Genomic DNA, 25,672 nt, shown 5'->3' on the forward strand with positions numbered 1-25,672 from the left:
CACATATTTATTCCTTTAAAGTCTGAGTTCCCCACTAGACCATAAACTTTGAGAAGGCAAAGATATGTTTTTGTTTTTTGTTTTCACCACCAAATATTTAGCCTCAGGTACAGTAATTAGCACAATGTAGATGTGCAATAAATATCTGTTGAATAAATTTATGGATTTTATATTTTTATTAGTTGAACAGTTTGAACTAACATCATGGGGAAAAATTATCTTCAAGATTTAACTTTCAAAAAATAATGAATGAAGCAAACAATATCCTGAAAATCTGAAGAATGGCGTTTTGGAATGGTGTTCTGTGAACAATTGCCAGAATGGGGGCATAGTCCAAAAAAAGTTTCTCTTGGTTCTAATCACACCCCCACCCCCACCCCTTACCCTGCGTCTGTATCTTTTAAAGAATAATTGTAGCCTGCATACATGAGCCTCTGCCACTAAAAATTGAAATTTTTAAAGAACAATTTTAACAATATCCTATATGGGGATGTTGTTAAATATATGGGGAAGGCTTTCATTACATAATTTAAAATGACAAAACTTGTTTGGCATATTAGGTGTCTGTGGAAATAAGTCACTTGCTATATCTACATGGAGATTTTGAAATGAAAATTTACAAATTATGCATTTTCAAGTGTGGTTAAATGAATAACTATATCTGTTACAGCTCATAATCATTGCTAATACTCAAATATATTAGGATTGCATACAACATAAACTGGAAACACAAGAAATATTGGCATTCACTAATCTATAGGTGGCTCATGCTACTGGCTCAACCAAGCATTTACTTTAGAGTTTTCAAAATTAGTATGTATTTCATATTCTGAAAAATAATATTTTGTAGATAATATTATTGATGCTGAAAGTACCAAAATATTGTATAATTATTATTCTAAAAAGAGAAATAAGTTCCAATTATTTCTTTTGCATTCTAAAAATATTGTTAAAAAGAAAACTCACTGTTAATCTAATATTAGGCAGACTGTAACCTTGAACGTAGCAACTGAAATCAAAACAAACTATTTATTAAATGCATCTCTTGAGGAAAAATTTCACAAAAGGTAGTATGTTTAGCGGGGCACTCTGAAACAATTCAAAGCTAGAACTGTTTCTAGGGTGTAGCAAGATGAACTTGGCTTATTTGGATTTTGATCTACCACTAAATTTTGCATTTATGGAAAGTCTCATTTTGATATTTAAAAAAATTAAATTTTAACTTGGAAACTGAGTTCTGGTCTGATGTATACAAAATTATGTTAAAATTAGTAAATTATGTTAAAATTAGTAACAGTATATAGAGACAACATGACTGTTTCATATACCAGGGTATGAGTCTTGGGAAAATCTAAGCCACTTAATCCTAACTCATACTTCAAACTCAACAACCTTGTACCCTTCAGGCTTATTTGGTTCTGGACTCCCTCTACTGTTCAACCTTTTGACGCTTTAATTGGTACTCTATAATTCAAAGAATTACCAACTTTGGGGTTATATTAAAAACAACCATAAGAACCACATAACCCCGATTTTCCACATGGAGAAGATGATGTCATTGAATGATATGAAAATTATGGATGTTAAAATGGTTGAAATAATAGTGTTGCAAATAGTCTGACCAAAAAGGAACAGAATGAATTCCGCTGGTTAACTGGAAAAGTCAGTTATAATAAGAGTTCTGCTGGGAGTGAGTGGGTAAGAGTTGAAGGGCCAGGAACAGGAATCCTGATTGCTTCCGCTTGCAACTTAAGATGAGGGCTGAGCCTTATAAGGAGAGGGTGAAGTAAATGTTTCCTGGGGACATGGGTCCTACAGGGTCAGAAAATTCCAGTTTGACCTCATGTAAAGTCAAACTCTAGACCAACCAAAACAACAAGTAATTTCCTCATCATTATGTCACTAAAATTGCAGCCTCTACTCTCAACTGCTTTAAAGCAATGCAGAAAATGCTATGACTTATTTAACTTTATTTGCATCCTTTTTTATCAGTTGGCTTTGATTATGCCTCTTTGACTATATCTTACAAGAAAATCTTGGACCTCTTCCACATGACCATACTCAAACTATGAAGACAAAGTCTCTTAAGTTTACTCCATGAAACTTTCACCTCCTGGTCAATTATGCACTATAGATATAAACAAAATCTACCAACTCTTTCACATGACAACCTTTTACACATTTAGGACAGTTATCATATTAAGTCTCCTCTCCTTTTCTAGATCCTCGGAGCTTCTGGAACCTAAAATAAAAGTGACCTCCATGAGCAGAAGTACAGACATCAGTATAGGAAAACTTGATGTATACTTCACTGACACTTTCAGGAATGAGTAAAAATAATGGCTTATTTCAGAAGACAGTAAGATTAAGAGAAGGATGAAAATAGGAAGTAATGTGGGTTTACCCATTTCAGGACCTCTTCCTGCTGCTGTTACTTTCTGATTTCTTTAAGTTGCTCCGGCACTGGATTTGAAAAGGTACAGAAGAGACTGATCAAATTATTGCGGAATCCAGAAGTTATGTCATAGCGTCTGCCCTGAAGTTTGGACAGAATGAGACCAGGAAAGGCACTGATTTTAAGACCACCAAATCTGACAATACTTTCCATTGAGAGCACTGTTATACAGTCTGCAATAGCTTATTTGCATAGATAGGGAGGTAAAAATAAACATCCCAGTGATGTTAAGCACTCTATTTGCAACTTCAATTTTGATCTTCTCATAAACCATACAAAGATGTGAATAGAATAAAAGCAAGGCATATTTTCTTGACTTCGATATCTGCAGTTCTTTTTGATGAGCACAGATAGAAGGGATAGGAAATGTATTCCATTATTATGAAAAAATAATTCCCTGTGGGGAGGGAAGAAATATGAAAAGCACATGGAAAAATAACAGGCAGTAGTTTTAATGGCGTAGATAGGCCTCGCCTCTGATACAGGACTTACTACTGCTATGCCCCAAATAGAAAGTAAGCACTTATCTCATGAACAGAAGAGGTTGTGATTACCTATCCTTTGTTTTTGTCAAAGAACATTCAAAGAAGGGAATCTCGAATCAGAGTAAAATGTGTTGGACTGCCACAAATATAACCGCTGTCCTAGTTTTCCTTCTTTCCCCTCTCCAAGGGATTTAAAATGCCACAAAGTGTCTCTTTTTCAATGCTGACGCTTTTCTAGAGGAAGGCCGCGCGTCAATCTCATAGACAGGTTGGGATCCTGATTATCGAAGGCGTCAAGTCTGTATTCTCAGCTATCTCAAGTCTCTGAAGATATTAGCATGAAAGCACCCAACAATACTGTGCCCGTAAGCTGACACTCCAAAAGTGGAAGTTCTTGCTAGACCAAGGAAAGAGTATGCACCCAAACCGCCCAGGTACATGCTTAATGAGCTGATCAAGGTAAGCTTACGCTGCCTCGTAAACATCAGCAGCGAAGATCATCTCTCTAAACTCTGGGAGGGGCGACTCGGTTTGATCAATGCGGACAGCGCAACAACCTTAAACCTAGGGCCGGAGCTCCATCTAACTTTCCGACTGGCCCTTCCCGTCGCCACTCAGCAGCCTCCCTTAGCGCATGCGCGTCACCTAATTCCGGTGGGGAGCGGGGTGTGCCAGCTTTTCCAGTCCGGGTGGAATTCAGACTTTTTTTTTTTTTTTTTTTTTTAAACCTCGGCCTCTGCTCCTGCGCACACAATGGCTCCGGACTCCGGTTCCTTTCCAGAAGGGCCGCTTTTACGGCTGTTACCTTTAGAAGCTAAGGATCGGGGCACCCAGCGCTGTCGCCTGGGCCCGGCAGCCCTCCGTGCCTTGGGCGCACGCTTAGGGTCGGCGGTGAAGATCTCGCTTCCAGTCGGCGGCTCCTGTCTCTGTACAGTTTGGCCGCGACGCGACAGAGCGGACGGCTTTGTGCAGCTGGACCTGCAGTGTGCGAGCCCCGGGGCGGCAGGGGGGGCGTCGGGGACCTTGGGAACCTTAAGTCTGAGCCGCCTCCGCCTGGTGCCTTGCCCGCTCCTGCGGCGCCTCACCGTGTGGCCGGTGTTGCGCGACCGAACTGGCACGCCGGACGCCGCGAGTCCTGCCGACGTGCTGGAGGCCGCTCAGGAGCTGCTGAGGAACCGACCGGTCTCACGGGGCCACGTGGTGTCCGTGCCGCCGGGCGCACCCGGTCCTTTGGCCGCCCTGCACGTTGTCGGCGGGACACCCAGCCCGGATCCGGCCGGGCTGGTCACCCCTCGCACCCGCGTCGTCCTCAGCAGGGCGCCGCCGTCGGAATCCGAGCAGCGGCCGGAGGTGCCCCTGGGAGGCCTGTCCGAGGCGGCCGACTCACTCCGAGAGCTCCTTAGCCTGCCGCTCCGCTACCCTCGCACCCTGGCCGCCCTGGGTCTAGACGTGCCTCGCGGGGTGCTCCTGGCAGGCCCTCCTGGAGTGGGCAAGACCCAGTTGGTGCGGGCCGTGGCCCGGGAAACGGGCGCCGAGCTGCTGGCAGTGAGCGCTCCAACGCTTCAGGGCGCCCGGCCCGGGCAGACAGAAGAGAACGTGCGACGGGTCTTCCAGCGCGCCCAGGAGTTGGCCAGCTGCGGGCCCTGCCTCCTCTTTCTGGATGAGGTGGACGCCCTGTGCCCCCGACGGGGCGGCCCCTACGGGGCTCCGGAGAACCGCGTGGTAGCCCAGGTGTTGACGCTGCTGGACGGCATCAGTGGGGACCGAGAGGTGGTGGTTGTAGGAGCCACGAGCCGGCCAGACGCGCTAGACCCAGCCCTGCGGAGACCTGGGAGATTTGATCGAGAGGTGAACAGACCCGCCGGCTACCCCTTTGTCCCTGGAACTTTAGCCTCTGTTCCTGGTTGGCTGTCTCGAGGCGTTTCCCACTTAGATTTGGAAGTTACTGAAGTGGGACCGGGGCGCTTTTAATGCAGGAGACGTGTTTTCCGAGCCTATATCGTCTGTAAGCTAGGGCGTGTTTTCCCCCAGATTCATATTGTTCTGGGAAGCAAGGAGAGTTCACAAATACTCATGGTTTTTGTTGTAGAGATCTTGGAGATGAGCGCTATAGTCAATTATGTTAATTCTTAAGGGAACTAGGTCTGCCACGAGCATATTAAACTCATATGGAATTGAAATGAGAATTTAAAGCACAAGGATAGTCTCAAGTAATAAGTATATTGAAATAAAAATGGGGAGGGCAGTGGGGAAGTAAATGAAGTCTTTTGGATTTATTAATTCCTTCTCAAGAAGGAATTCTTGTCTCACCACAGAGAAAGTACCCACTGTTGCTCTGGAGTTGTCGAGAAATTGAGTATTCAAAGCTGACCTTTTAATAAGCTTTGGTCTTAAATTGATTCTTTCTTTCTCCATTGAACTTTTATTTGAATGTAATCTTTGGGACAATTTTCCAAAAGGGCCAGTATTTCTCAGTTTAATCTGAGGTCATAATAGCCCCTCAACGAAACAGTATTTGGAATTTCAGTTTCTCTCCTTTGTCATTGACTCACTGCCTCCCATCATCAATATTTATTGTTTATTTACAGTGAACAGGCACAGTAAAACATGCAAAAACATTGTCCCTGGTCTTAAGGAGCTTACCTTCTAAAAGGAAAAAGTACGGCTCTTTTAAAATTGTTTTTTTGTTTGATGTTTTCTGCAAGATACTGAAGAAATAGTCTATAGGGTGAGGTTTAAGTATAACTTATCTCTATCATTATTTGGAGAATAGAAGAAGGATTTAAAGGCAGACAATGACAAAAGATTTAAGGGAGGTAAACACAATCTCATCAGCTAAGGAGAGATTTGCTGTAGTAAACACATCAACTTAATACATTTAATTCTTAATGATTATGCTTGGGTTGTCCATGAAAATTTTGTAAGATATTAAACAAAGCTAGTCCTCATCAAGGTATTTCCCTGTAACTATTTTTACAGCACATGCATGTTAGGCAAGTATCAAAAAAAAAAAAAAATTCACAAAAGCAAAAAACCTTAAAAAAGTTAAGTACTTGGGCTTTTGGTTTTAATGGCTCTGCTTTATATACATGAAGTAATGGATGTCAAAGCAACTCATTTTTGCTGCATCATTACTTGTACGGTTCTTAGGTTGCCTGAAACATTTCATACAAATAAAATGAGCATAGCAAATAATAAATGAAATCAGAAAGAAAGACGATAAAAATTGAGATGATATAGTCTAGGAATACCTAGAGTGTATAATGATAGTGATTATTTTTATTTTATTTTTTTTAACTTTTTTAAATTAATTAAAGAAATTAACAAACAAAACATTAAGATATCATTCCATTCTACATGTACAATCAGTAATTCTTAATATCATCACAGTTGCATATTCATCATTTCTTAGAACATTTGCATAATGATAGTGATTAAATGTACTAATTTTAAAAATGTTTTCGCATGAGGAAGAACAAAGGAATGTCATTACTTCAGAGTGCTGAAAATAGATGGTAGTTAATATTTTAAAATTTCAACTTATGTGTGAGACTAAAGCTAAAAATGTTTATTTGGTACAAAATTTATATTTTGACTAGTGCATTTCCTAATATAACTTATGTAGATAACTTGATTGAACACCCTAAGTACTTAGAACCTTGGGTAGAACATGAGATTTTGTTGGTTTGTCTAGAGTGGTACCCCGATGAATCCCAGAGTGATTTGATCAGGGAGTGGAAAAGTATTCGCAAAGTCCCCTTCGGGGAATGGTGAAAACAGAGAAAAATTCAACTTCCCCAAGTTGAATTCTTGATAGTCTCACAAGCAGTGTGGACAACCAAAGCTATAGGCTGAGCCCCCAGTCTTGGGGTTTGTTCATATGAAACTTAACCCCACAAAGGATAGGTCAAGCCTACTTAAAATTAGGCCTAAGAGTCACCCCCAAGAGAGCCTCTTTTGTTGCTCAGATGTGGCCTCTCTCTCCAGCCAAAACAACAAGCAAACTCACCACCCTCCCCCTGTCTGCGTGGGACATGACTCCCAGGGGTGTGGACCTTCCTGGCAACGTGAAACAGAAATCCTAGAATGAGCTGAGACTCAGCGTCAAGGAATTGAGAAAACGTACTTGACCAAAAGGGGGAAAAGTGAAATGAGACAAAGTGTCAATGGCTGAGAGACTCCAAACAGAGTTGAGAGATTATCCTGGAGGTTATTCTTACGCATTAACCAGATATCACCTTGTTATTCAAGATGTAATGGAGAGGCTGGAGGGAACTGCCTGAAAATGTAGAGCTGTGTTCCAGTAGCCATGTTTCTTGAGGATGATTGAATAATGATATAGCTTTCACAATGTGACTGTGTGATTGTGAAAACCTTGTGTCTGATGCTCCTTTTATCTACCTTATCAACAGACGAGTAGAACATATGGAATAAAAATAAATAATAGGGAGAACAAATGTTAAAATAAATTTAGTTTGAAATGCTAGTGATCAATAAGAGGGAGGGGTAAGGGGTATGGTATGTATAAATTTTTTTTCTGTTTTCGTTTTATTTCTTTTTCTGAATAGATGCAAATGTTCCAAGAAATGATGCTGATAAATATGCAACTATGTAATGATATTGTGAATTATTATATATGTAGAACAGAATGATCAAAATAGGAATGTTTGCATTTTTAAAAAAATGAAAGCAAATAAGTAACTTTACAAATAATGGAATGTGAACCGATTCTGCCCTTCTCCAGAGTAAATTGGGTCACAACTTTCTCTAAAGGAATGCTTCCTGCAGCTGTAGTCAAAGGTATGCACATTGAGATTGTGGAGCCCACAGATATACATGGTTCAACATGTAATATTGATAGGGTGTCTGTTTCTACCACAGCTTTGAATGTGCTCCAAACTTGAAAGTACCCACAGTAGGTATACTTGTGATGGAACCAATTGTCCTTTTTATCCTCCAATGTGTAGGCAGTTTTAACAATTGGCAGACATTGTGAAGCCGCAATGTACCAAAAGTACCATGCCTAACATAACTTGTGTAACAATTCCACTTCCCAATATTGGCCACTTCAAGATGAAAACAGATAACTCTTTAAATGTTAACTGGCTCTACTCTCCTAATATTAAACGTAAAAACCACATGGGAAATACAGAAATTCAAGTAGAAGTAACATAAATATGTCATAAATTATAAAGAATTGTGGGATAGCAAGGGTGACAGTCAACTGTAAATTTTAAAATGAGACAGACAAAAGTTGAAATGCCGGTTCATTTTCCCTTCTACTTCAGCTTTGTCTCCTTGGGTATCCTATGTCTACATTGTGTTATGTTGTCTCTCAGTAATTACATTATTAGCATACTATCTTTGTATAATTCTTAATATGTCAAATTCAGCAATGGCTTCATCAAAAGCTGTCTTTGCAAGAGAGCAGGCTTTCTCCAGGGAGTTCATAATATCCTAAGAGAACACAGAATAGTTAAGGACAGGACCCAATCTGATAGGATGCATTGGTTGCATTTCCTTCTTGCTGATTTCAAATGCTTCTTGGTATATTTGTGAATGATCCGCCATCCCTTTCTTGCCATCAGCAGCAGAGTTGGCCAAGTAACAGTAATAGGCTCCTTTCATTTTTAAATAGAAAACTTAGCTTTCTGTTTGTGAGGCATTGCGGATCAAGAACTTTTGCAAAAACGACAGTGTATCATTGCAGATTTTACTTAGCTTGGTCTCAGTTTTCTCTATTTTTGAACCATATGCTGTTTTTTCTCAGCACTTGATGTCTTTTGCTCAATACCTGAGATGACCTTTCAAGATGACCTGCGAGCACCTACAACATTTTTATAAGCAAATGAAAGAAGATTTCTCTCTTAATTGGATAATTCAGCTCCTTGCTCAGTGACAGACTTCACGCAGGCTGCCCTGTCATCGTATAACTCAATCTCCTCAGCTAGTTTGGCCTTCTGCACCAGCTCTTTTTTATCCATGACTGATGTTCTGTGCCCAAAGTAGGTGGCAGTGGACTTTTCAGGCTCAGTAGTGTGTGGGCCCTAAAATGATTCTTGAATTCTGATAGTTTGAAATTCATTGGTTAGTTGAACTTTTTGGTAGGATGCTAAGCAGACTGATAACAATTGCACACTTTTAGTCTCACCTGATAAGACTTAAGTGGATTTCCTTGCATTATTTGGTACCTGTCTTCTGAATAAGTTCTTATTGGTCAGAGACCTAGACTATGTGATTTACTGTTCTATTTCTGTCTCCTAGAACATGGTAGGGTGTCATAAAGAATAAAAATTTGTTATATGATATATACTGTTTTCATTGTGCATGTTTTTAGTCAGTGTTAGTCCTTTGGAAAATTAATGCGTAGAGTCCTAATTTTTTGTATATTCAGAACCAAAGGTATCCTTAGATACTAAATTATTGCACACATTTGTGAGGATTAAAAAAATCTAATATTTTAATCTGTATCCATTTTAATTTTTCTGTTTTTGCTTTTCATGTAGGTTGTTATTGGCACTCCTACTCTTAAGCAAAGAAAGGAAATTCTGCAAGTGATTACCTCAAAGATGCCCACCTGCAGTCATGTTGATTTGGGCCTCCTTGCAGAAATGACAGTTGGCTATGTTGGTGCAGACCTGACAGCACTGTGTAGAGAGGCTGCCATGCACGCCATGCTTCATTGCAATAAGGTAAGAAATAATTGATTTATGACCTTTTGCCTACCTTGGTCTTTTTGTTCGTTTAACAGATTAATTTGAGGATTAGAAAAAAAGGGCAAGTACTTTTTCTTGGAAATTTTGATAGCTTCCACAGTCATTTCTTTTTTCTTTTTATTTTTTTGTGATCATTCCATTCTACATATATAATCCGTAATTCACAGTATCATCATGTAGTTGCATATTCATCATCATGATCATTTCTTAGAACATTTGCATCAATTCAGAAAAAGAAATAAGACAACAGAAAAAAATTCATACATACCATATCCCTTACCCCTCCCTTTCATTGATCACTAGTATTTCAATCTAAATTTATTTTAACATTTGGTCCCCCATTATTTATTTTTATTTCATTTGTTTTACTCGTCTGTTGATAAGGTAGATAAACGGAGCATCAGACACAAGGTTTTCACAATCACACAGTCACATTGTGAAAGCTATATCATTATACAGTCATCTTTAAGAAACATGGCTACTGGAACACAGCTCCACATTTTCAGGCATTTCCCTCCAGCCTCTCCATTACATCTTGACTAACAAGGTGATATCTATTTATTGCTTCAGAATTACCTCCAGGATAACCTCTCAACTCTGTTTGCAATCTGTCAGCCATTGACACTTTATTTTGTCTCATTTCACTCCTCCCCCACTTTTGGTCGAGAACGTTTTCTCAATCCCTTGATGCTGAGTCTCAGCTCATTCTAGGATTTCTGTCCCATGTTGCCAGGAAGGTCCACACCCCTGGGAGTCATGTCCCACGTAGAGGGGGGGAGGGTGGTGAGTTTGCTTGTTGTGTTGGCTGGAGAGAGAGGCCACATCTGAGCAACAAAGATTCTCTTGAGGGTGACTCTTAGGCCTAATTTTAAGTAGGCTTGACCTATCCTTTGTGGGGTTAAGCTTCATATGAACAAACCCCAAGATTGAGGGCTCAGCCTATTGCTTTGGTTGTCCCCACTGCTTCCACAGTCATTTCTTCAATATATTTTTATATCTCAACTACATATAAATAATATATGATAGACGGGGAGAAAAGACTGAGTGTTACCCAGTAAATTTTTTCCCTGCTTTCATTGTAACTCCGTCGTGCTGTAACCAACGGTTTCCATAGCAGCCAGCAAAGTCAGTGGCCCCAAGAAAATCAAACTTTTTTTTTAATTTTGAAAATTATAAGTTTTGAAACAATTTCAGACTTAAGCAAAAATGGTACAAAGAATATGTCTGTCCCTTTAACCCAAATTCTCCAAGTGTTAGCATTTTACCATGTTTGCGTTATTGTTTCTTTATGTGTATATTTATATATTTTTTTCTGGAACATTGAGAATAATGCTACAGTCATGATACCTTTTTGCCTCTGAAAACTTAAGTGTATATTTCCTAAAAACAGAATTTTTCTTACACAACTGTAGTATAGTTATCAAAATGAGAAATTAGTACTTATACAATATTTCTGCATATTCTATATAAACCTGATCTAAATTTCACCATTTGTCCCACTAATTTCCTTCATATCAAACTTTAGAAAGAAAGAGAGAGACAGAGACAGAGAAAGGAAGGAAAAACATATATAGGTCACTTGGATAAGATGATATCTGTAATGTTTCTCTTTTGTTAAACTTCTATGTTTTCCCTTTGTTATTAATGAGTATCTTGCGGAGGGAAAATGTTTCTAACTCAGAAGATCAGGCACCTGTAATTTTATTTAAATTTGTCTTTAACATTGAAGACTTAAATTCATTACTACTTTTCTCAAAAATATTTAGAGTATTGGCTTAAATATAATCATTTTAATACTACTGATTGCGAAAGTCAGGTCATTTTGTATATAAGTAATCATAAATCCTTAAACCCCTTCAGGGAAAAAAATTAATTTCAGCAGGCTGAATATTCTGGGACAAAGTTTTTAATTTTAGTTGTAACATTAAAATTGCTTTTTGATTTTGTAATTTTTAAAAACCAATCTTAAATTTGTGTAAACTATGAAAGGATGATTTATCATCTTAAATTTTGAAAAAAATTTTTATCTAGACAATTCATCCCCTTCTTCCTTTTACTTTATTTCTGCTCTTACACTAAAGGTAAGGAGTAACTTGAACTCCTCTTAAGTCCTCATCTTCTGGATTTAGAACCAAAACTGCGTGAAGTTTTAATGACAGGTTCCATGTGTAAACTTGTGAGAATATATGTCTTTTGGGGGTGAGGTGAAGGTGAGGGGCTGGGGGGATAAGTACCAGGAGATGAGCAAAGGAGATGTACATTTAGGATTCCCTCTGCTTTGAAGTTCCAGGTTTGACTCTTCAGCACCTCTGGCTTAGGAAAGAGGAGGACAGTCAGCTGCTGCTGTCCTAGGAGTACCCAGGGGTAGTTACCACAGGTGATGGCTGAGCTCAGAAACAACTCAGGGGAAGTGTGGAAGAAAGTACAGAGGGATCTGGATTAGCTCTATCTTTTTCTTCTTTTCACTACCAAGTTGCCATGGGGCTATTTTTGCCGCTATCTGTGCCAGGGCAGACAAGGGATACAGTAAAGTTTGCTAAACTTCCTGTGAAGTGATGTTCCTTCTAAAGGATTAGAAATAGGATTTAACATACACACAGAGAGGAAAGAATTTTATCTGCCTGAAAGGGTTGTTATAAGAATTAAATGAAATAGTATATATACAAGTAAGCATAAACTATAAAAAGGATTTATAAAAGTTAGTTGGTATTACCTAAAAACTAATTAGTATTCGAGTACCTAAGATCTGATACTTCCAGCCAGAAAAAAAAAAGCAATTTTAAAAACCATGTAATAATGTTCTTATTAAAAATGAGAACTTGTGGAAAAAAATAAATTTTTAGAATTTAGTGTGTAGGCATATAGTTCAGTGTATATAATAAAGATGTCACAAATAGAAATATAAGGAGTTTTTAACTCTTTAACAAAAAAATTTGCTTCACTAGAATGATCAAGGGAATTGCAAAAAGGATTCTCCAAAACATAAGCACAAAGCAAGGAAGGCTCTACTATGCACAACTTAAAACCTAAAAGCCAAAAGAAGGAAGTAATTTACTAATTCGATCATTTGGGGATGGCAAACCAATATTATAAGCAAAGTCAAACATGAGGCAGCCTGGGAAGATAGTTTTCATCCATGACAAAAGGCCAATTTCCTTGATATAGAAACAACGCTTACAAATCAATAAGTTAAAGACCAACAACCCAATAGAATATGGGTAAAAAAAGAAATGAACAGGTATTTGACAATAAAAGGAACACCAATAGCCAATAAACATGAAAAATCTGAAAACTTAGTTTTATAAAATTTACTCATCTTTGAGTTTTTTCTTTTTAACTTAATTTTGGAACAATTTAAATCTTTCAAGAAAGTTACGATATGGTACAGAGAACTCCCATTAAACCCTTTATCCAAATACACCAATTTTTAAACATTTTCTCACATTAGCTTTATCATTATCTCCCTCTTTCTTGTTCTCTCTCTCTTTGTGCATATGTATGTATTTTAATTTTTTCAGACCATTTGAGAATGGGTTATATGTCCATCATGACCCTTTATCTTTCATATTTTAATGTCTATTTCTTAAGAATGGAGATGGTCGTTATATTCAGGGGATTTAGCATTGATAAAATAATCTTCTTTTTAGCATTCTTTTTCCTCCAGTACAGGATCTAGTCCAGGATAATGTGTTGTCTTTAGTTATCTTGTCTTTTCTGTTTTTTTTTGTCTTGTACATTTCCTTAGCTTTTTCTTTTTTTCATCTGAGACATTTGACATTAACATTTTTTAAGGATGCAAGTCAAGATTTTAATAGACTGGCACTCAATTTGCATTTGTCCAGTGTTTCTTCATGGCCAGATTCAGGTTATGCATCCCGGTAGGAATGCTATATAAGTGATATTGTATCCTTCTCAACATGTCACATCAGAAGGCGCATGATGTCCATTTGCCTCATATTGGTTAATTTGATCAACCAGTGAAGCAAGGTGTTTGCCAGTTTTTCTGCTGTATAGTTATATTTTCCCTTTGCAACTAATAACCAATCTGTAGATAGTCACTTTGAAACCATGCAAATATCCTGCTTCTTATCAAACTTCCCTCCCTATATAATAGGATACATTGATAATTTTTGTTTAGACCAGGCTTTACTATGATTGCAAAAAGCTGATTTTCTAGCTTTATCATTCTGGTATTTCAACCTCACTCTTAATTGAATAAATTTAATGGAAACAATAGTGCATGCCATTTTCTTTTGTCAGATTGGCAGAATTTAAAAGTTTGGTGATATTCACTGTTGGAGAGGTATAGGGAGCACAGCAACTTCATATTGTTATTATTACAGGAGAATAAACTGGTGCATTTTCCTTTGAGGATTGTTTTAACAATAGCTGTCAAAATTGTAGATGTGTATATTCTTAATTCCAGTAATTCTACTTCTGGGAAATTATTGTAAAGTACTTGAACGTGTGTACAAAGACTATCAGTTACAGCATAGTTTTTAATAACAAAAGACTGTGAACAACTTAATATTCATCAGAAGGATGTGGTTACATTATTGTGCTCTCATACAATAGCATGTTATTCCATCCTCAGAAAGAGTAAGGTAGCTGTATTTGAGTTGACATGAAACTATTTCTACAATAAATGAGAAAAGAAAAATGCAGGTATATCCTATTTGTGTATATTTCTTTATCTGTTCAAAAATACACATATGTTTAGTGTCATGAAACATTGTAGAAAAACACACAGGAAACTGTTAACATCCTTTGGGAATGTTTAATTTTTGCACCATATATATGAATTTATTCTATAATGCTAGCAAAATAGTTTTGCAAATTTGAAAGAGAATTAAAAATAATAACAATTTTGCTTGTATACCACCAAAAAAGCCCATATAATTTTTGGTTTGGTTTTTCTTTTTTGTGTGCATTTCTTCAGAACCAGGACAATCCTCTGATTGATGAAACAGACTTCCTTGAAGCTTTAAAAAAGATTCAACCCTCATCATTTCGAAGTGCAATTGGACTGATGGACATCAAGCCTGTGTACTGGGAGGAGATTGGTGGCCTTGAAGATGTAAAATTAAAGTTGAAACAGGTAAGATAGAGGATCTATTTAAGCCAGCAGAATACTATAGCTTAAGTTAATGGCATTTATGATGATGACACTCCACTAAAACTGCTCTTACTGCGATCACTAATGAGATCCTAACACGTAAATCAAATGGTCACTTTTCAGTCAGTCTTTATTTAACTGGAGTTCTTTAGTATCAAATGCTATTTTTTCATACATACCCACCTCACCCTTTTTTTTATTATTATTATTTTGTTTCTTTGCTTTGAAGAGTATATAATTTAGAATGAGAGTCATCAAACTTTGTAAAAGGCCAGATAGTAAGTATTATTTAAGGCTTTACAGATCGTGTGGTCTCTGTCACAACCATTCAACTCTGCCATTTTACCACGAAAACAGAGTAGATAATATATAAATGAGTAACTGTGTTCCAGTAAAGCTTTATTTTTGAATTTCAATTTCTGTATTTTCATATGTCATGAAATCTTATTCTTTTGATTTTTTTCAACCATTAAAAAACGAGAAAACCATTCTCAGCCCATGGACCATACAAGTATAACTGGTAGGCCAGATTTGGCATATGGACCTTAATTTTCTCCAACCCCAGATCTAGAAGAATATATTAATGGACATAGTACAGAGACTGCTAAAAGCACAACATTCTGATGAACAGTCAATATGCCCTGTGTGGCTAGTTGATATTGATTCTCACAGTGGATATTCAGGGGTGCCACTCTCTACATTCTCTTATCTAGCAGTTCAGAACTTGATTTTTGCCAGGTCACCTAGGGGTAGCCCTCTTCTAAAGAAGTAGGTTTCTGTAACCATACACATACACACACACACATACAGGAGTGGTTTTTAATATATTCATCTTAACCAGGAACTGTGTCTACAATGAATACTAGAGGCTTGTGTCCATGGAAAAGAACATTTATAATGCGCCCTAATTTCTTTTTAAGGATGTTTCCTCACTCTTTACAAAACACATAGGAGAAGTTGGCTGCTGGTCTTTCTTTCCTTTGTTTTGAGATATTAAGCTTTCCTACTTTTCCAAGCGCTTCTCTCCCCTCCTTTGAATGTTGGTGCTTCTCACTCTGCAGTCTGTGAGTGAGTTCGTGATCTCCATGTCCAAGCTTTAACTATCTCTTGTAAACTGTTGACTCAAAAATCTAAATGTCTATCAGAGTTGTTTCTTCAGATCATTAGAAGTACTTAGCAATTGGCTACTGAATAACTCTCAGTGATTTCAAACTCAGTATGTCCAAAATTCAGCTAATCAACTCTATTGCCTTACCTGGATTTCTTACTTCAGTGAATATAACAAACCATTCCATCCTCTCATCTTCTAAATTCATAAGGTGATAACATGCATATAACTTCCATTCTGAACTTAAAATTAGTCCTCGTGTGAAATATAACTCAATTTTACATTTTAATTCCATCCCCTCCACACCATGACTCTGCCTGTGACACATTGTGTTTTAGTATTTTTGTATTCTGAGTCATTGCGAGAGACTTCTTACTGGTCTCCCTGCCTCTAGTTTCATTTCCTTTCAGTCCTTCTCCATACTACTTCCTTGGTGTCAACTAAAATTTGCAAGGCTCATTATAATAATCTGATTTCTAATTCCTTCAGTTTCATTCCTCCTTGCATCCCCCATTCCTCTCCTCTGTTCCTGCTTACAGTTTAGGGAATGAATTAGGACGGTTTCACACTTCTCTGTTGTGTAGGTATTGTTCTTTCTTCTTGTAATTCCCTTTTCTGGCATAGTATTAATTTTTAGGCCTGTTGCTTCCACTGGAGTACGAATACCTTAGGTACAGGGAGCTTGTACCCTTTTTTGTGTGAGAGGCAATATATCAGAAGTTAAGAGCTTAATGCTCTTGAGTTATTCTGCCTGGGGCATGTCTTAGTCCTGTTGCCTCATGAGCCATAAAAGCCGGGCAAGTTACTTAAATTCTCAGTTTCTGAACTTGTAAAATTATAATGATGATAAAACCATCTACCTAGAAGTGATGAAGAATCATGTATTGAGTGCCTACTAAGTGAAGGTGTCATTTTAGGTGCTGGAGACTTAGAGGTGAACTTCGCTTACATTCAGTCATAAGCAGCATGACAGACCCAATTCAGAAACATAAAAATTTCAGATAGTGAACTATTAAGAGCTGTAAAAGTAAAAAATGGTCGGTAGCAGAGAGGGTGGCTAAGGAGAGATTCTGCTTAAATTGGGTTGGCCAGGGAAGACAGTTCCAAGGAAATGACATTTGAACTGAGACCTGAATGATGAGGAAATAGCTGTTACACAAAGATCTTATATGGGGAATATTTAGGCAGAGAGAATAGCAAATGTAAAGGTCCTGAGATGGGAACAAACTGGAGTATTTAGAAAATAGGTAGTCTAGTATACATGGGCCATGGTAAAGAGGGGTCAGGTTATATGAGGTTATATAAGCCACAGTAAAGGAAGGTTTGGATTTGGATTTTATACTAATTCTGATAGGAAGTTGTTGAGGGACTTTAAGGAAGAAGTGATGTGATCTGACTTAGGTTATAAGATTGCTGGCCTCTGTGTAGAAAAAGGGCTGTTTCCAGCTTATAAAAGGTAGCTGAGGATTGTTGAATGAATAAACGAATTTACTGGTTACGTTTGAGACATTTTAATTACTTGACATTTTATTGTTGTACTAAAACAATCATTCTCTTTCTGTGTACTTGCAGAGCATTGAGTGGCCTCTGAAATTCCCTCAGGAGTTTGTTAGGATGGGCCTGACACAACCAAAGGGGGTTCTCCTATATGGTCCCCCCGGATGTGCTAAAACCACCCTGGTGAGGGCTCTGGCCACAAGCTGTCATTGTTCTTTTGTTTCCGTGAGTGGAGCTGATCTGTTTTCACCTTTTGTTGGAGATTCAGAAAAAGTCTTGTCTCAGGTTTGTTTGTTTGTTTGTTTGTTGTTTCCCCTGTGGTTGTTTACTTTTGGATTTTTTATTCCATGCCTTGTAGACAAACTTTTTTTTTTCAACAAAACTTGGTGGTTTTTTTTAACCAGTTACGAAAGTTATACATATTTGTTTGTAGAAAAATATAGAAAAGGATAAATAAGAAATCCTTCATAATGCTTCTGTCACATTTTGGTGAATTTCCTTTCTCTTTATTTTTTTTTAAACAAAGTGAAGGACAGATTATATATACAACTTCATCCTACTTGATTTAACATTATCTTTTTTGTAATTGCATAATTTTAAATATGCTTTGAAAATATGATTTTTAACCTCTACATTGTTCCCTGTTTTATTTATTGAGGCCCTAATTGTAAAGCCTTTAGAATCTTTCCATTCTTTGTAATTTTTAAATTATAAATAGTAATGCAGAGAACATACATTTTACATGAATAATATAAAAAGTTTAGTTTTCTAATATTTTTGTTTTCCCAATAAAAGGTGTTTAGACAAGCAAGAGCAAATACCCCAGCAATTGTGTTTTTAGATGAAATTGATTCAATCTTGGGCTCTCGATCAGCCAGCAAAAAAGGATGTGATGTTCAAGAGCGAGTTCTTTCTGTTCTCCTGAATGAACTGGATGGTGTTGGCCTTAAGACAATAGAGAGAAGAGGCAATAAATTAGGTCAGCGGAGCAAATGCAAGGACCTGAAAAAAAATGAAGAGGTATTTATTTTCAGAATTTATTAGTAAATAATACACAAGACAATCCAGGCCAACATTAAATAGAATTCATATACACTGTGTCTTTTCCTATGATTAATTCATTTTATGGATGGAATTATATAATTGCAATTTTACTCTGTCAAAGATTTTATAGAGCTGGTAAAAACTGTGATTCTGCTAGGAAAGGTTAGATAAATTTTATAATAAATTATCTTGGATCTTGTATGAATATGAATTTTTTTTCCTCTTTTCATGATTTATTCAAATTCCATCATATTATACACATTTTGGCAATGCACATATAAACATGTAAAGACAAGGCATCACAGTTCATACAACTTGTGACTTTTGAAGAAAATTGTTACAAATATATCCAGATGACAATAGCATTTACAACAATTCAGGTACTATTCTAAATCACAAAATAAGGCACATAAGATATATATATATTTCCAAATGTACAATATTGAATAAGCGCAAATGAGAAATCCTCTAAAATATTTAGTCAACTCCAAGGCATAATAAATATTCAGCAGTGCATTTGATCACCCACTTACTCATTCATTCATTCATTGATGAATATGAATTTTACTTTTCCTAAGATTAAGAAACATAATTTTCCTTATCACTAATGCTGAAGGGAGTTTATTCTTATTTCTTAATCCTGAAGAACCAGTGCTGATGGTTTTTAAAAAATATGTAAAATAAAAATTATTTCCAACAATTTTAGGAATTAAAATCTTCGTTTTCTTGAAGAATGATGTTCCTTGATTATAATGAAGTTACAATGACCTTTCTAAGTGCCTTCCTTTCTGAGTCTCTTCTCTAAATGGAATTTTTAGTATTGTTTAATTGCTCCTGGCAGATAATTTTTCTTTTCTTTTATTATTTTCTTGTTTTTACTCATTTCCTATTTTAAAAATTGCTCCACAAAAGGAAAATCCTTAAGATTCTTAGGAACACAGCATACTTGAATTAGAAGGGACCCATAAGTTTATCTAATCAAATTTTCCTTCTAATGTTGCATCTGATGTCCTATGGCAAAAATACTTGCAGGTATAGGGAACTTGGTACTTTGAGAGATCGTATCACTTGAGAATTGTTCTGATTATTTTGTTCAATAAAATAATGGAGTGTTTAGCTTTCTGTAGTGTACAAGGCCTTGTCTTGGCTGCTTTTGGACATTTCTTGTTTTCACCCAAAATTTACATAACTAACTTATGTTGTCATATTTCTGCCCTCTGGAAAGAAAACTAAAGAAACAGTAAAGAAAATCTTCCTCTTCAGGGATATAATAGCCTAGACTTTTCAGATTAGATAAGATGATTTATATTCCACCTCCAGATGAAAAGGTAATCATTGCACATATATTTACTGTGTGAGAGCATCTGTAACAACACCTCAATGCCTGAGCTCTGAGGAACTCAGCAAAATCAGAGTCCAAAACTGGATGTAGGTATACATGGTGTCTTCCTCATACCAGCTTCTGCATTCTTCTTTACCCAAAAGTGTTAAAAGAGTTATACATTATCATAGTTATGCATTTCGACACATTAGTCATATGCTTCTGTTGGCAATTTTCTCAGGAAGAACATTTAATGTATAATTATTAATTGCGGTCTCAGGTGCATTCAAGACAATAAAGAGTTTTTCCTTGCTGTGATGTAAGATTTTTCATCGATACTCCAGTGGCCTGAAGGAATGTCCCTCAGGATTAACCACTCCTTTTGCTCTTTAATATAATAAAGTAGGTCTTTAAATAATAAATTGTTTCTGGGATACCTTGATATCAGGAAGGTGGTCTGGATAAGGAGGTGTAAGCATTCTAATCTTAAGAAAAGGATATTCTCTTTTTTTAAACAAATTGTCTTTCTCATTTATAATTTTTAAAAAACATATAATAATGACTTAGTGATATTATTCTGTGTTGTGTTTTCCCTCAGTTAGAGTTTCAAGAAGTTTTTAATCAAAATGTCATGATTGTTGCAGCAACAAATAGACCTGATGTGTTAGATGATGCCTTGTTACGACCTGGAAGATTAGATAAGATCATTTATATTCCACCTCCAGATGAAAAGGTAATCATTGCACATGTATTTACTGTGTGAGAGCATCTGTAACAACACCTCAATGCCTGAGCTCTGAGGAACTCAGCAAAATCAGATTGCAAAACTGAATGTAGGTATACATGGTACCAGCTTCTGCATTCTTCTTTACCCAAAAGTGTTAAAAGAGATTAAAAGGGTTTTAGAAATTATCTGGGTCAAATTATCCCAGACATTGTTTATCTTTAATTTACAGTGGAAAAGACAAAGCCTGAGACTACAGATTATATGATGTATCCAAAGAATTCATAAATCCTTTGCCTCTTAATATCCAGAGCCACTAACAAGGAGTGGTAAAAACTTCCTTTCTTAGGCTTTTATCAAGTTTTGAAGGGATGAAAAAAGTATTTAAATGTCTATTATATCTTTAAATTGAGTCTGATATTAATTATTTGCTTCTTACACCATGTCTTGTGGCACTGTTTGTACCCAAAAGAGAGACTCATCGTGTCTCTTAAAGAGGTGTATCTATGTTTGGCAGTTTTAAAAATTAATTATAAAAGTATTACAAATTTATCGTTATTTCATTAATTAATTTTACCACTGTCATGAGTCATTGATGAGTTAGTTTCTCTTACCTCTTCAGAAGCAAGAGTGATTTTTAAAAATTATTTGATTCCTATATGTATATATATTTTAATATGATAAAAACTCTTAACTTGAAATGTTTTAATATAATGTGTCAAACATGAATGTTCTAAGATTATAAACATATTTTTTATTTTGTTCCAGGGGAGGCTTTCTATTTTGAAAGTCTGTACAAAAAGCATACCCGTGGGGCCTGATGTTTCTTTAGAAAAGCTAGCAGCAGAAACCTGTTTTTTCTCTGGAGCAGATCTTAGAAACCTCTGCAAAGAAGTGAGTTAATTAGTGAAGAAACCTGTGGTTCAAAAACTTTTCTTTGTGTATTCGGATCTTCATTCACCAATACTCAGCAGTACTCATAGTACAGGCACCAATTCTGACACCAGTACTCAGTAGTATTTTTTTGTGCAGGCACCATATGAGGTGAAACAAACAGATGTAAGCCCTTACAAAGCTTACAGATTGGTGGGAGATATAGAGAAGCAAATCTATAATACTGAATTGTCAGTTGAAAATACATAGTGAGTCGGGGAGGTTTAGGGTGCTGTGGGAGTACCTGGGAAGGACATCAATCTAAACTTGGGGGCATCAGAGCAGGCTTTCTAAGAAAGGGGATGTGTAAATCAAAATCTGGTTGATCTAGTATGATTAGGCAGTTAGCCAGGCAAAGAGGGAAAGGAAGAATATTTGAGGCAGAGGGAATATAATGTGCAGAGGATTGGAGGGGAGAGATGACATTACTGAATCAAAAAGTAGAGAATGACGAGAGAAAAAGAAGACATGAGTGCCTTGTAAGCTACTTTAAGGTGCTGAGACTTTATTTTGAGGGCATAAGAAGCCACTGTACGTTCTTTTTCCATAAACTTTTATTAAATATACAAAAATATACAGCTAATTGACAAAATGAAGTGAACACATTTGTACAACTACCACTTGATTTAAGAAGCCGAACATTACTAACAACCCAGAAGCTTTCCTTGGGCCTTTTCAATTTCTGTCCCCAGTCTTCTCTCAAAAGGAAGAAACCATTCTCCTGACTTCCAACACCAGAGTTTTCATGCTTCCAAATAAATTGATATAAATTGAACCATACAGAATATATTTTGGCATCTGTTTTTCTTTAACTCAAGATTATGTGTGTGAAGTTCAGCCGTAGTTTTATGTGTAACAGTAGTCTGTTAATTTTCATTGCTTTACAATCTAGTCTAAGAATATACTGCATTTATTTATCCATGTTATTTTGGACATCTGAGTTTCCACTTTTTTTGTATTCTGAATTATACTTCTGTGAACAGTCTTGTGCATGTCTGTTGGTGCACATGTGCACGTGTGCCTATTTTGTATATGTATACATCTTGGAGAGAAATTGCTGGATTATAGAGTCTGTGTTAGTTCCACTTTAGGAGATAGTGCTAAACAGTTTTGAAAGTATCAATTTATACTCCTACCAGCAAGCTGTGTAAGAGAGTTCCAGTGGATTACTTATCATTACCAGCCCTTGATATTATCAGACTTTTAAATTTTGGCCAGTCTGATGGATATAGTACTATCTTATTGATTTGTAGGTGTTGTTTATGTATCCTGTGTGAATACTTTATTAATATATATACTGCAGATAACATCTCTCAGTCTGTATTACAGTTTCCTTTCTTAATGATGTCTTGATTTTAATGTAGTCCATTATTGATCTTTTCCTGTGTTATCAGTGCTGTCTCATGGTCACAGAATTTTTCTACCGAGGTCAGGAAGATATATAATTGTAAAAAAATATCTATGCACTCATAACATTTATTTTGTTCTGCAACTTTCTCCCTTCCCCCTTTAAATCTAGAGTTTAATGTAGAAGAAATGATCCACTAAATGGATTCTCAATCACCTCCTCTAGCCTTCTAGTTTAGTGTTTTTAGTATCATGAATATTGTGAGTCAGTTAAGTGACATTGAAGGTTTGTATTTAGATTTAAAAGTACTACCATATATTGTAAAAAAAGAAAAAAATGAAGTAAACTAATTGTTTCCTATTGCTTGTCTCTTATAGGCTGCCTTGTTGGCCCTGCAAGAAAATGGGCTAGAAGCAACCACAGTGAAACAAGAGCACTTTTTAAAATCACTTAGGACTGTAAAACCATCCTTAAGTTGCAAGGATTTCACTTCATATGAAAGCTTATTTCAGAAACAAGAATTTTCTAACTTAGGGGATATTTAAAACTTACTTTACATCCTTGTTCAAGATTTATGTAAATGTAAGCTTGCCATATGGTTTGCAGCTTCACATTTTTTAGAGTATTTTTTGTGTTTGTTATATCATGTAAACAAAAAGCTGTGCTTGATAAGTTAATCTTACCTCTAAAAGGTATACTGAAACATAATTTAGGAAGAAAATATGTGTGTGGTTGTGTTGATTTTGCGCTGTGGTGTTTTTTTTTTTTTTTTGGTTGATTGCTTTTTAAACTTAATTTTAAAATAATTTAAAACACAGAAAAGTTGCAAGAATAGTACAAAGAACCTTTATATGTTAATCCACACTCACCAGTTTTTAACATTTTGCTAACATTTATTTTATCTGTGTCTATTTCTGTATCTGTCAATGTGTATTTCTTATAAATAAGTATATCTTCTTACATGACCACAGTACAGTAATCATGTTTTCAGGAATTTTACCATTGATACTCTGGTCTATTATCTATGTCCCAGTTTCATCAGATGTTCCAATAATATCCTATATAGTAATTTTTTCTTCCCATTACAGGATCCAATCTAGCCCTCTTAATCTGAAACAGTTCCTTTAGCCCATCTTTCATGACCTTGACATTTTTCAAGAATATAGAATAATTGGTTTCTCAATTTGTTTGTCTTATGTTCCATCATGATAGATTCAGGTTCCCTCTTAGCAGTGGAACACTAAATAAGGGGTCTTGCAGCTTTGTAGTATGTCACATCTGGAGTCCAAAGTATCTGCACGTTATTAGTGATGTTAATATTGATCACGTGTTTACAATATTGTCCAGTTCCTCCATCATTTAGCTACACTTTTTCCTTTTGTAGTTTTAAGTAGTTTTTAAGGAGAAAGATTATGTGTAAATTTTTGTTTTCGTTTTTATTTATAAAAGTAATTTGGAATACCAGAAAATACAGATAAGCACAAAGAAGAAAACATTTTGGGGTTGAACCTTCCAGTATTTTATTTTATGTTTTAAAACCAAAAAGGAATGATACTGTGTAACTCATATATACATATTTTTTCATTTAATGATATCTAGTATAATTATTAGGCCGTTCCTTCACTCACGACATACTATGCTAGGTGCTAGAACATACAGTTAATGAGACAGACATTTTACTGACAGCCCAGCTGACAACGTGGACATTAGACAAATTATGCAATGAACTAATTAGAACAGTGAGAAGTGCTTTAAAAGAACTATAAGATGCTATGAGAGTATAGTGCATGAAATACATGAAGTCAAACATTAAATAGTTGAAAATTTCCTGTTTCTGAATGGAGCCAGGACTTGATTTGGTAAAACCTTACTATTTGGGAACAATAAGAGAAAGACCCATTTGACTTCGAGGTATAAAGTATGACTCAAGGTGACTCTAAGAGGTTTTTGCCTGGTAGATATAGAGTGTAAATAAAAATTTTTAAAAAAATTATTCTTAAATGGATCCCTTGCTTTTGAGTAGTAGAACAGATACCTAGAAGACTTCACTTGAATTCTATTTTCATTCATGTCCTTTATCACTTATTGATTTCATAAGAAAAGGCAGTCATTAAGTCTTTGCCATCACTTGGCCCTGAACCCATCTCAGACATCTAGCTGTAGGCCCCTTATTCTTTCCTAGAAAAAAAGTTTCTAGAAGTCAGTCTGAGAAATTCAGTACCTACACTTTTGTTAGAAGCTGAGTTTTTATTGGAAAATTATTAACTTAACAGAACTTTGGGAGCCCTCTAAGGACAAAGGCCATTATTTGTCTCTTTTCACTGAAATATAGTTCTCAAAAAATGTCAGATCGATTTCTTTGACTCAGTTCTAATGTGCTGTGAGGATGGCTTTGAGCAACTTCCCAAAGTTCTTAAATCTGAGAAAGTTAAAGCATTTCAACTTCTAAGCACCTTCTATCTAGTTTAATGGTAAGGGAACAGCTTTTCCTATACACTAAACTCAAACTCCTTTCTGGGGCCATTCCCACCACCAAAAAATTAGCAAATCCAAGTATTATAAACCTAGTAACAAGCCAGTCACTGAAGATGAAGAGTCAGGATTAACATAGTCCACTCTCAAGAATGGGTACTAAGATTTTCAACAAAAATATTTAATAAAAGGATATTCTATTTTCCTAGAGAGCCAGAACTGAGTTTCACTTGATTGAAATCTAAATTCTACTGGGGAGCCAAGCAGCCCTGGCTCAATGCCCCTGCAGGCCTGGGTGGCAGCAGTTAAAAAAGGTACTGGAAGTTTCTGGCAATTGGGGGTAGGGAGGGAATGCCAAAGGGATTGTGGACCTTGCACAGGCACCAACGGTGATACTGTTGAGTGTCCACAGAGGGTTCCCTTGGGCTGCCAGAGTGCTAATCACACCAGTCA

General features: G+C 36.4%; 1 protein-coding gene and 1 long non-coding RNA gene across 5 annotated transcripts in view; one reads left to right on the forward strand and one right to left on the reverse strand.

The window, feature by feature from the left end:
- The first annotated feature begins 3,659 nt into the window (after positions 1–3,659).
- On the forward strand, positions 3,660–24,168 carry AFG2B (AAA ATPase AFG2B). 4 transcript variants are annotated; one of them, XM_077127761.1, is made up of 8 exons: positions 3,660–4,788; positions 9,447–9,632; positions 14,596–14,754; positions 17,453–17,662; positions 18,173–18,397; positions 20,341–20,475; positions 21,235–21,360; positions 23,125–24,168. In XM_077127761.1, the coding sequence occupies exons 1-8, from the start codon at positions 3,694–3,696 to the stop codon at positions 23,290–23,292; spliced, it is 2,304 nt and encodes a 767-aa protein (XP_076983876.1). In that variant the 5' UTR covers positions 3,660–3,693; the 3' UTR covers positions 23,293–24,168. The 4 variants fall into 4 exon arrangements, 3 of the variants coding, with proteins under 3 accessions (XP_076983876.1, XP_076983877.1, XP_076983878.1); XR_013162379.1 differs by lacking the exon at positions 23,125–24,168 and having other exon boundaries at positions 20,387–20,475; positions 21,235–21,345; XM_077127762.1 differs by lacking the exon at positions 17,453–17,662.
- Positions 17,774–25,672, reverse strand: part of LOC143656059 (uncharacterized) — a 49,061-nt gene continuing 41,162 nt past the window's right edge. The window contains exon 3 of the long non-coding RNA XR_013162384.1: positions 17,774–18,322. This is a non-coding gene — a long non-coding RNA (uncharacterized LOC143656059). The remainder of the gene's footprint in view (positions 18,323–25,672) is intronic.

The sequence above is a fragment of the Tamandua tetradactyla genome, chromosome 14 (assembly GCF_023851605.1).
Source record: "Tamandua tetradactyla isolate mTamTet1 chromosome 14, mTamTet1.pri, whole genome shotgun sequence".
In the NCBI taxonomy this organism is placed as follows: Eukaryota; Metazoa; Chordata; class Mammalia; order Pilosa; family Myrmecophagidae; genus Tamandua; species Tamandua tetradactyla.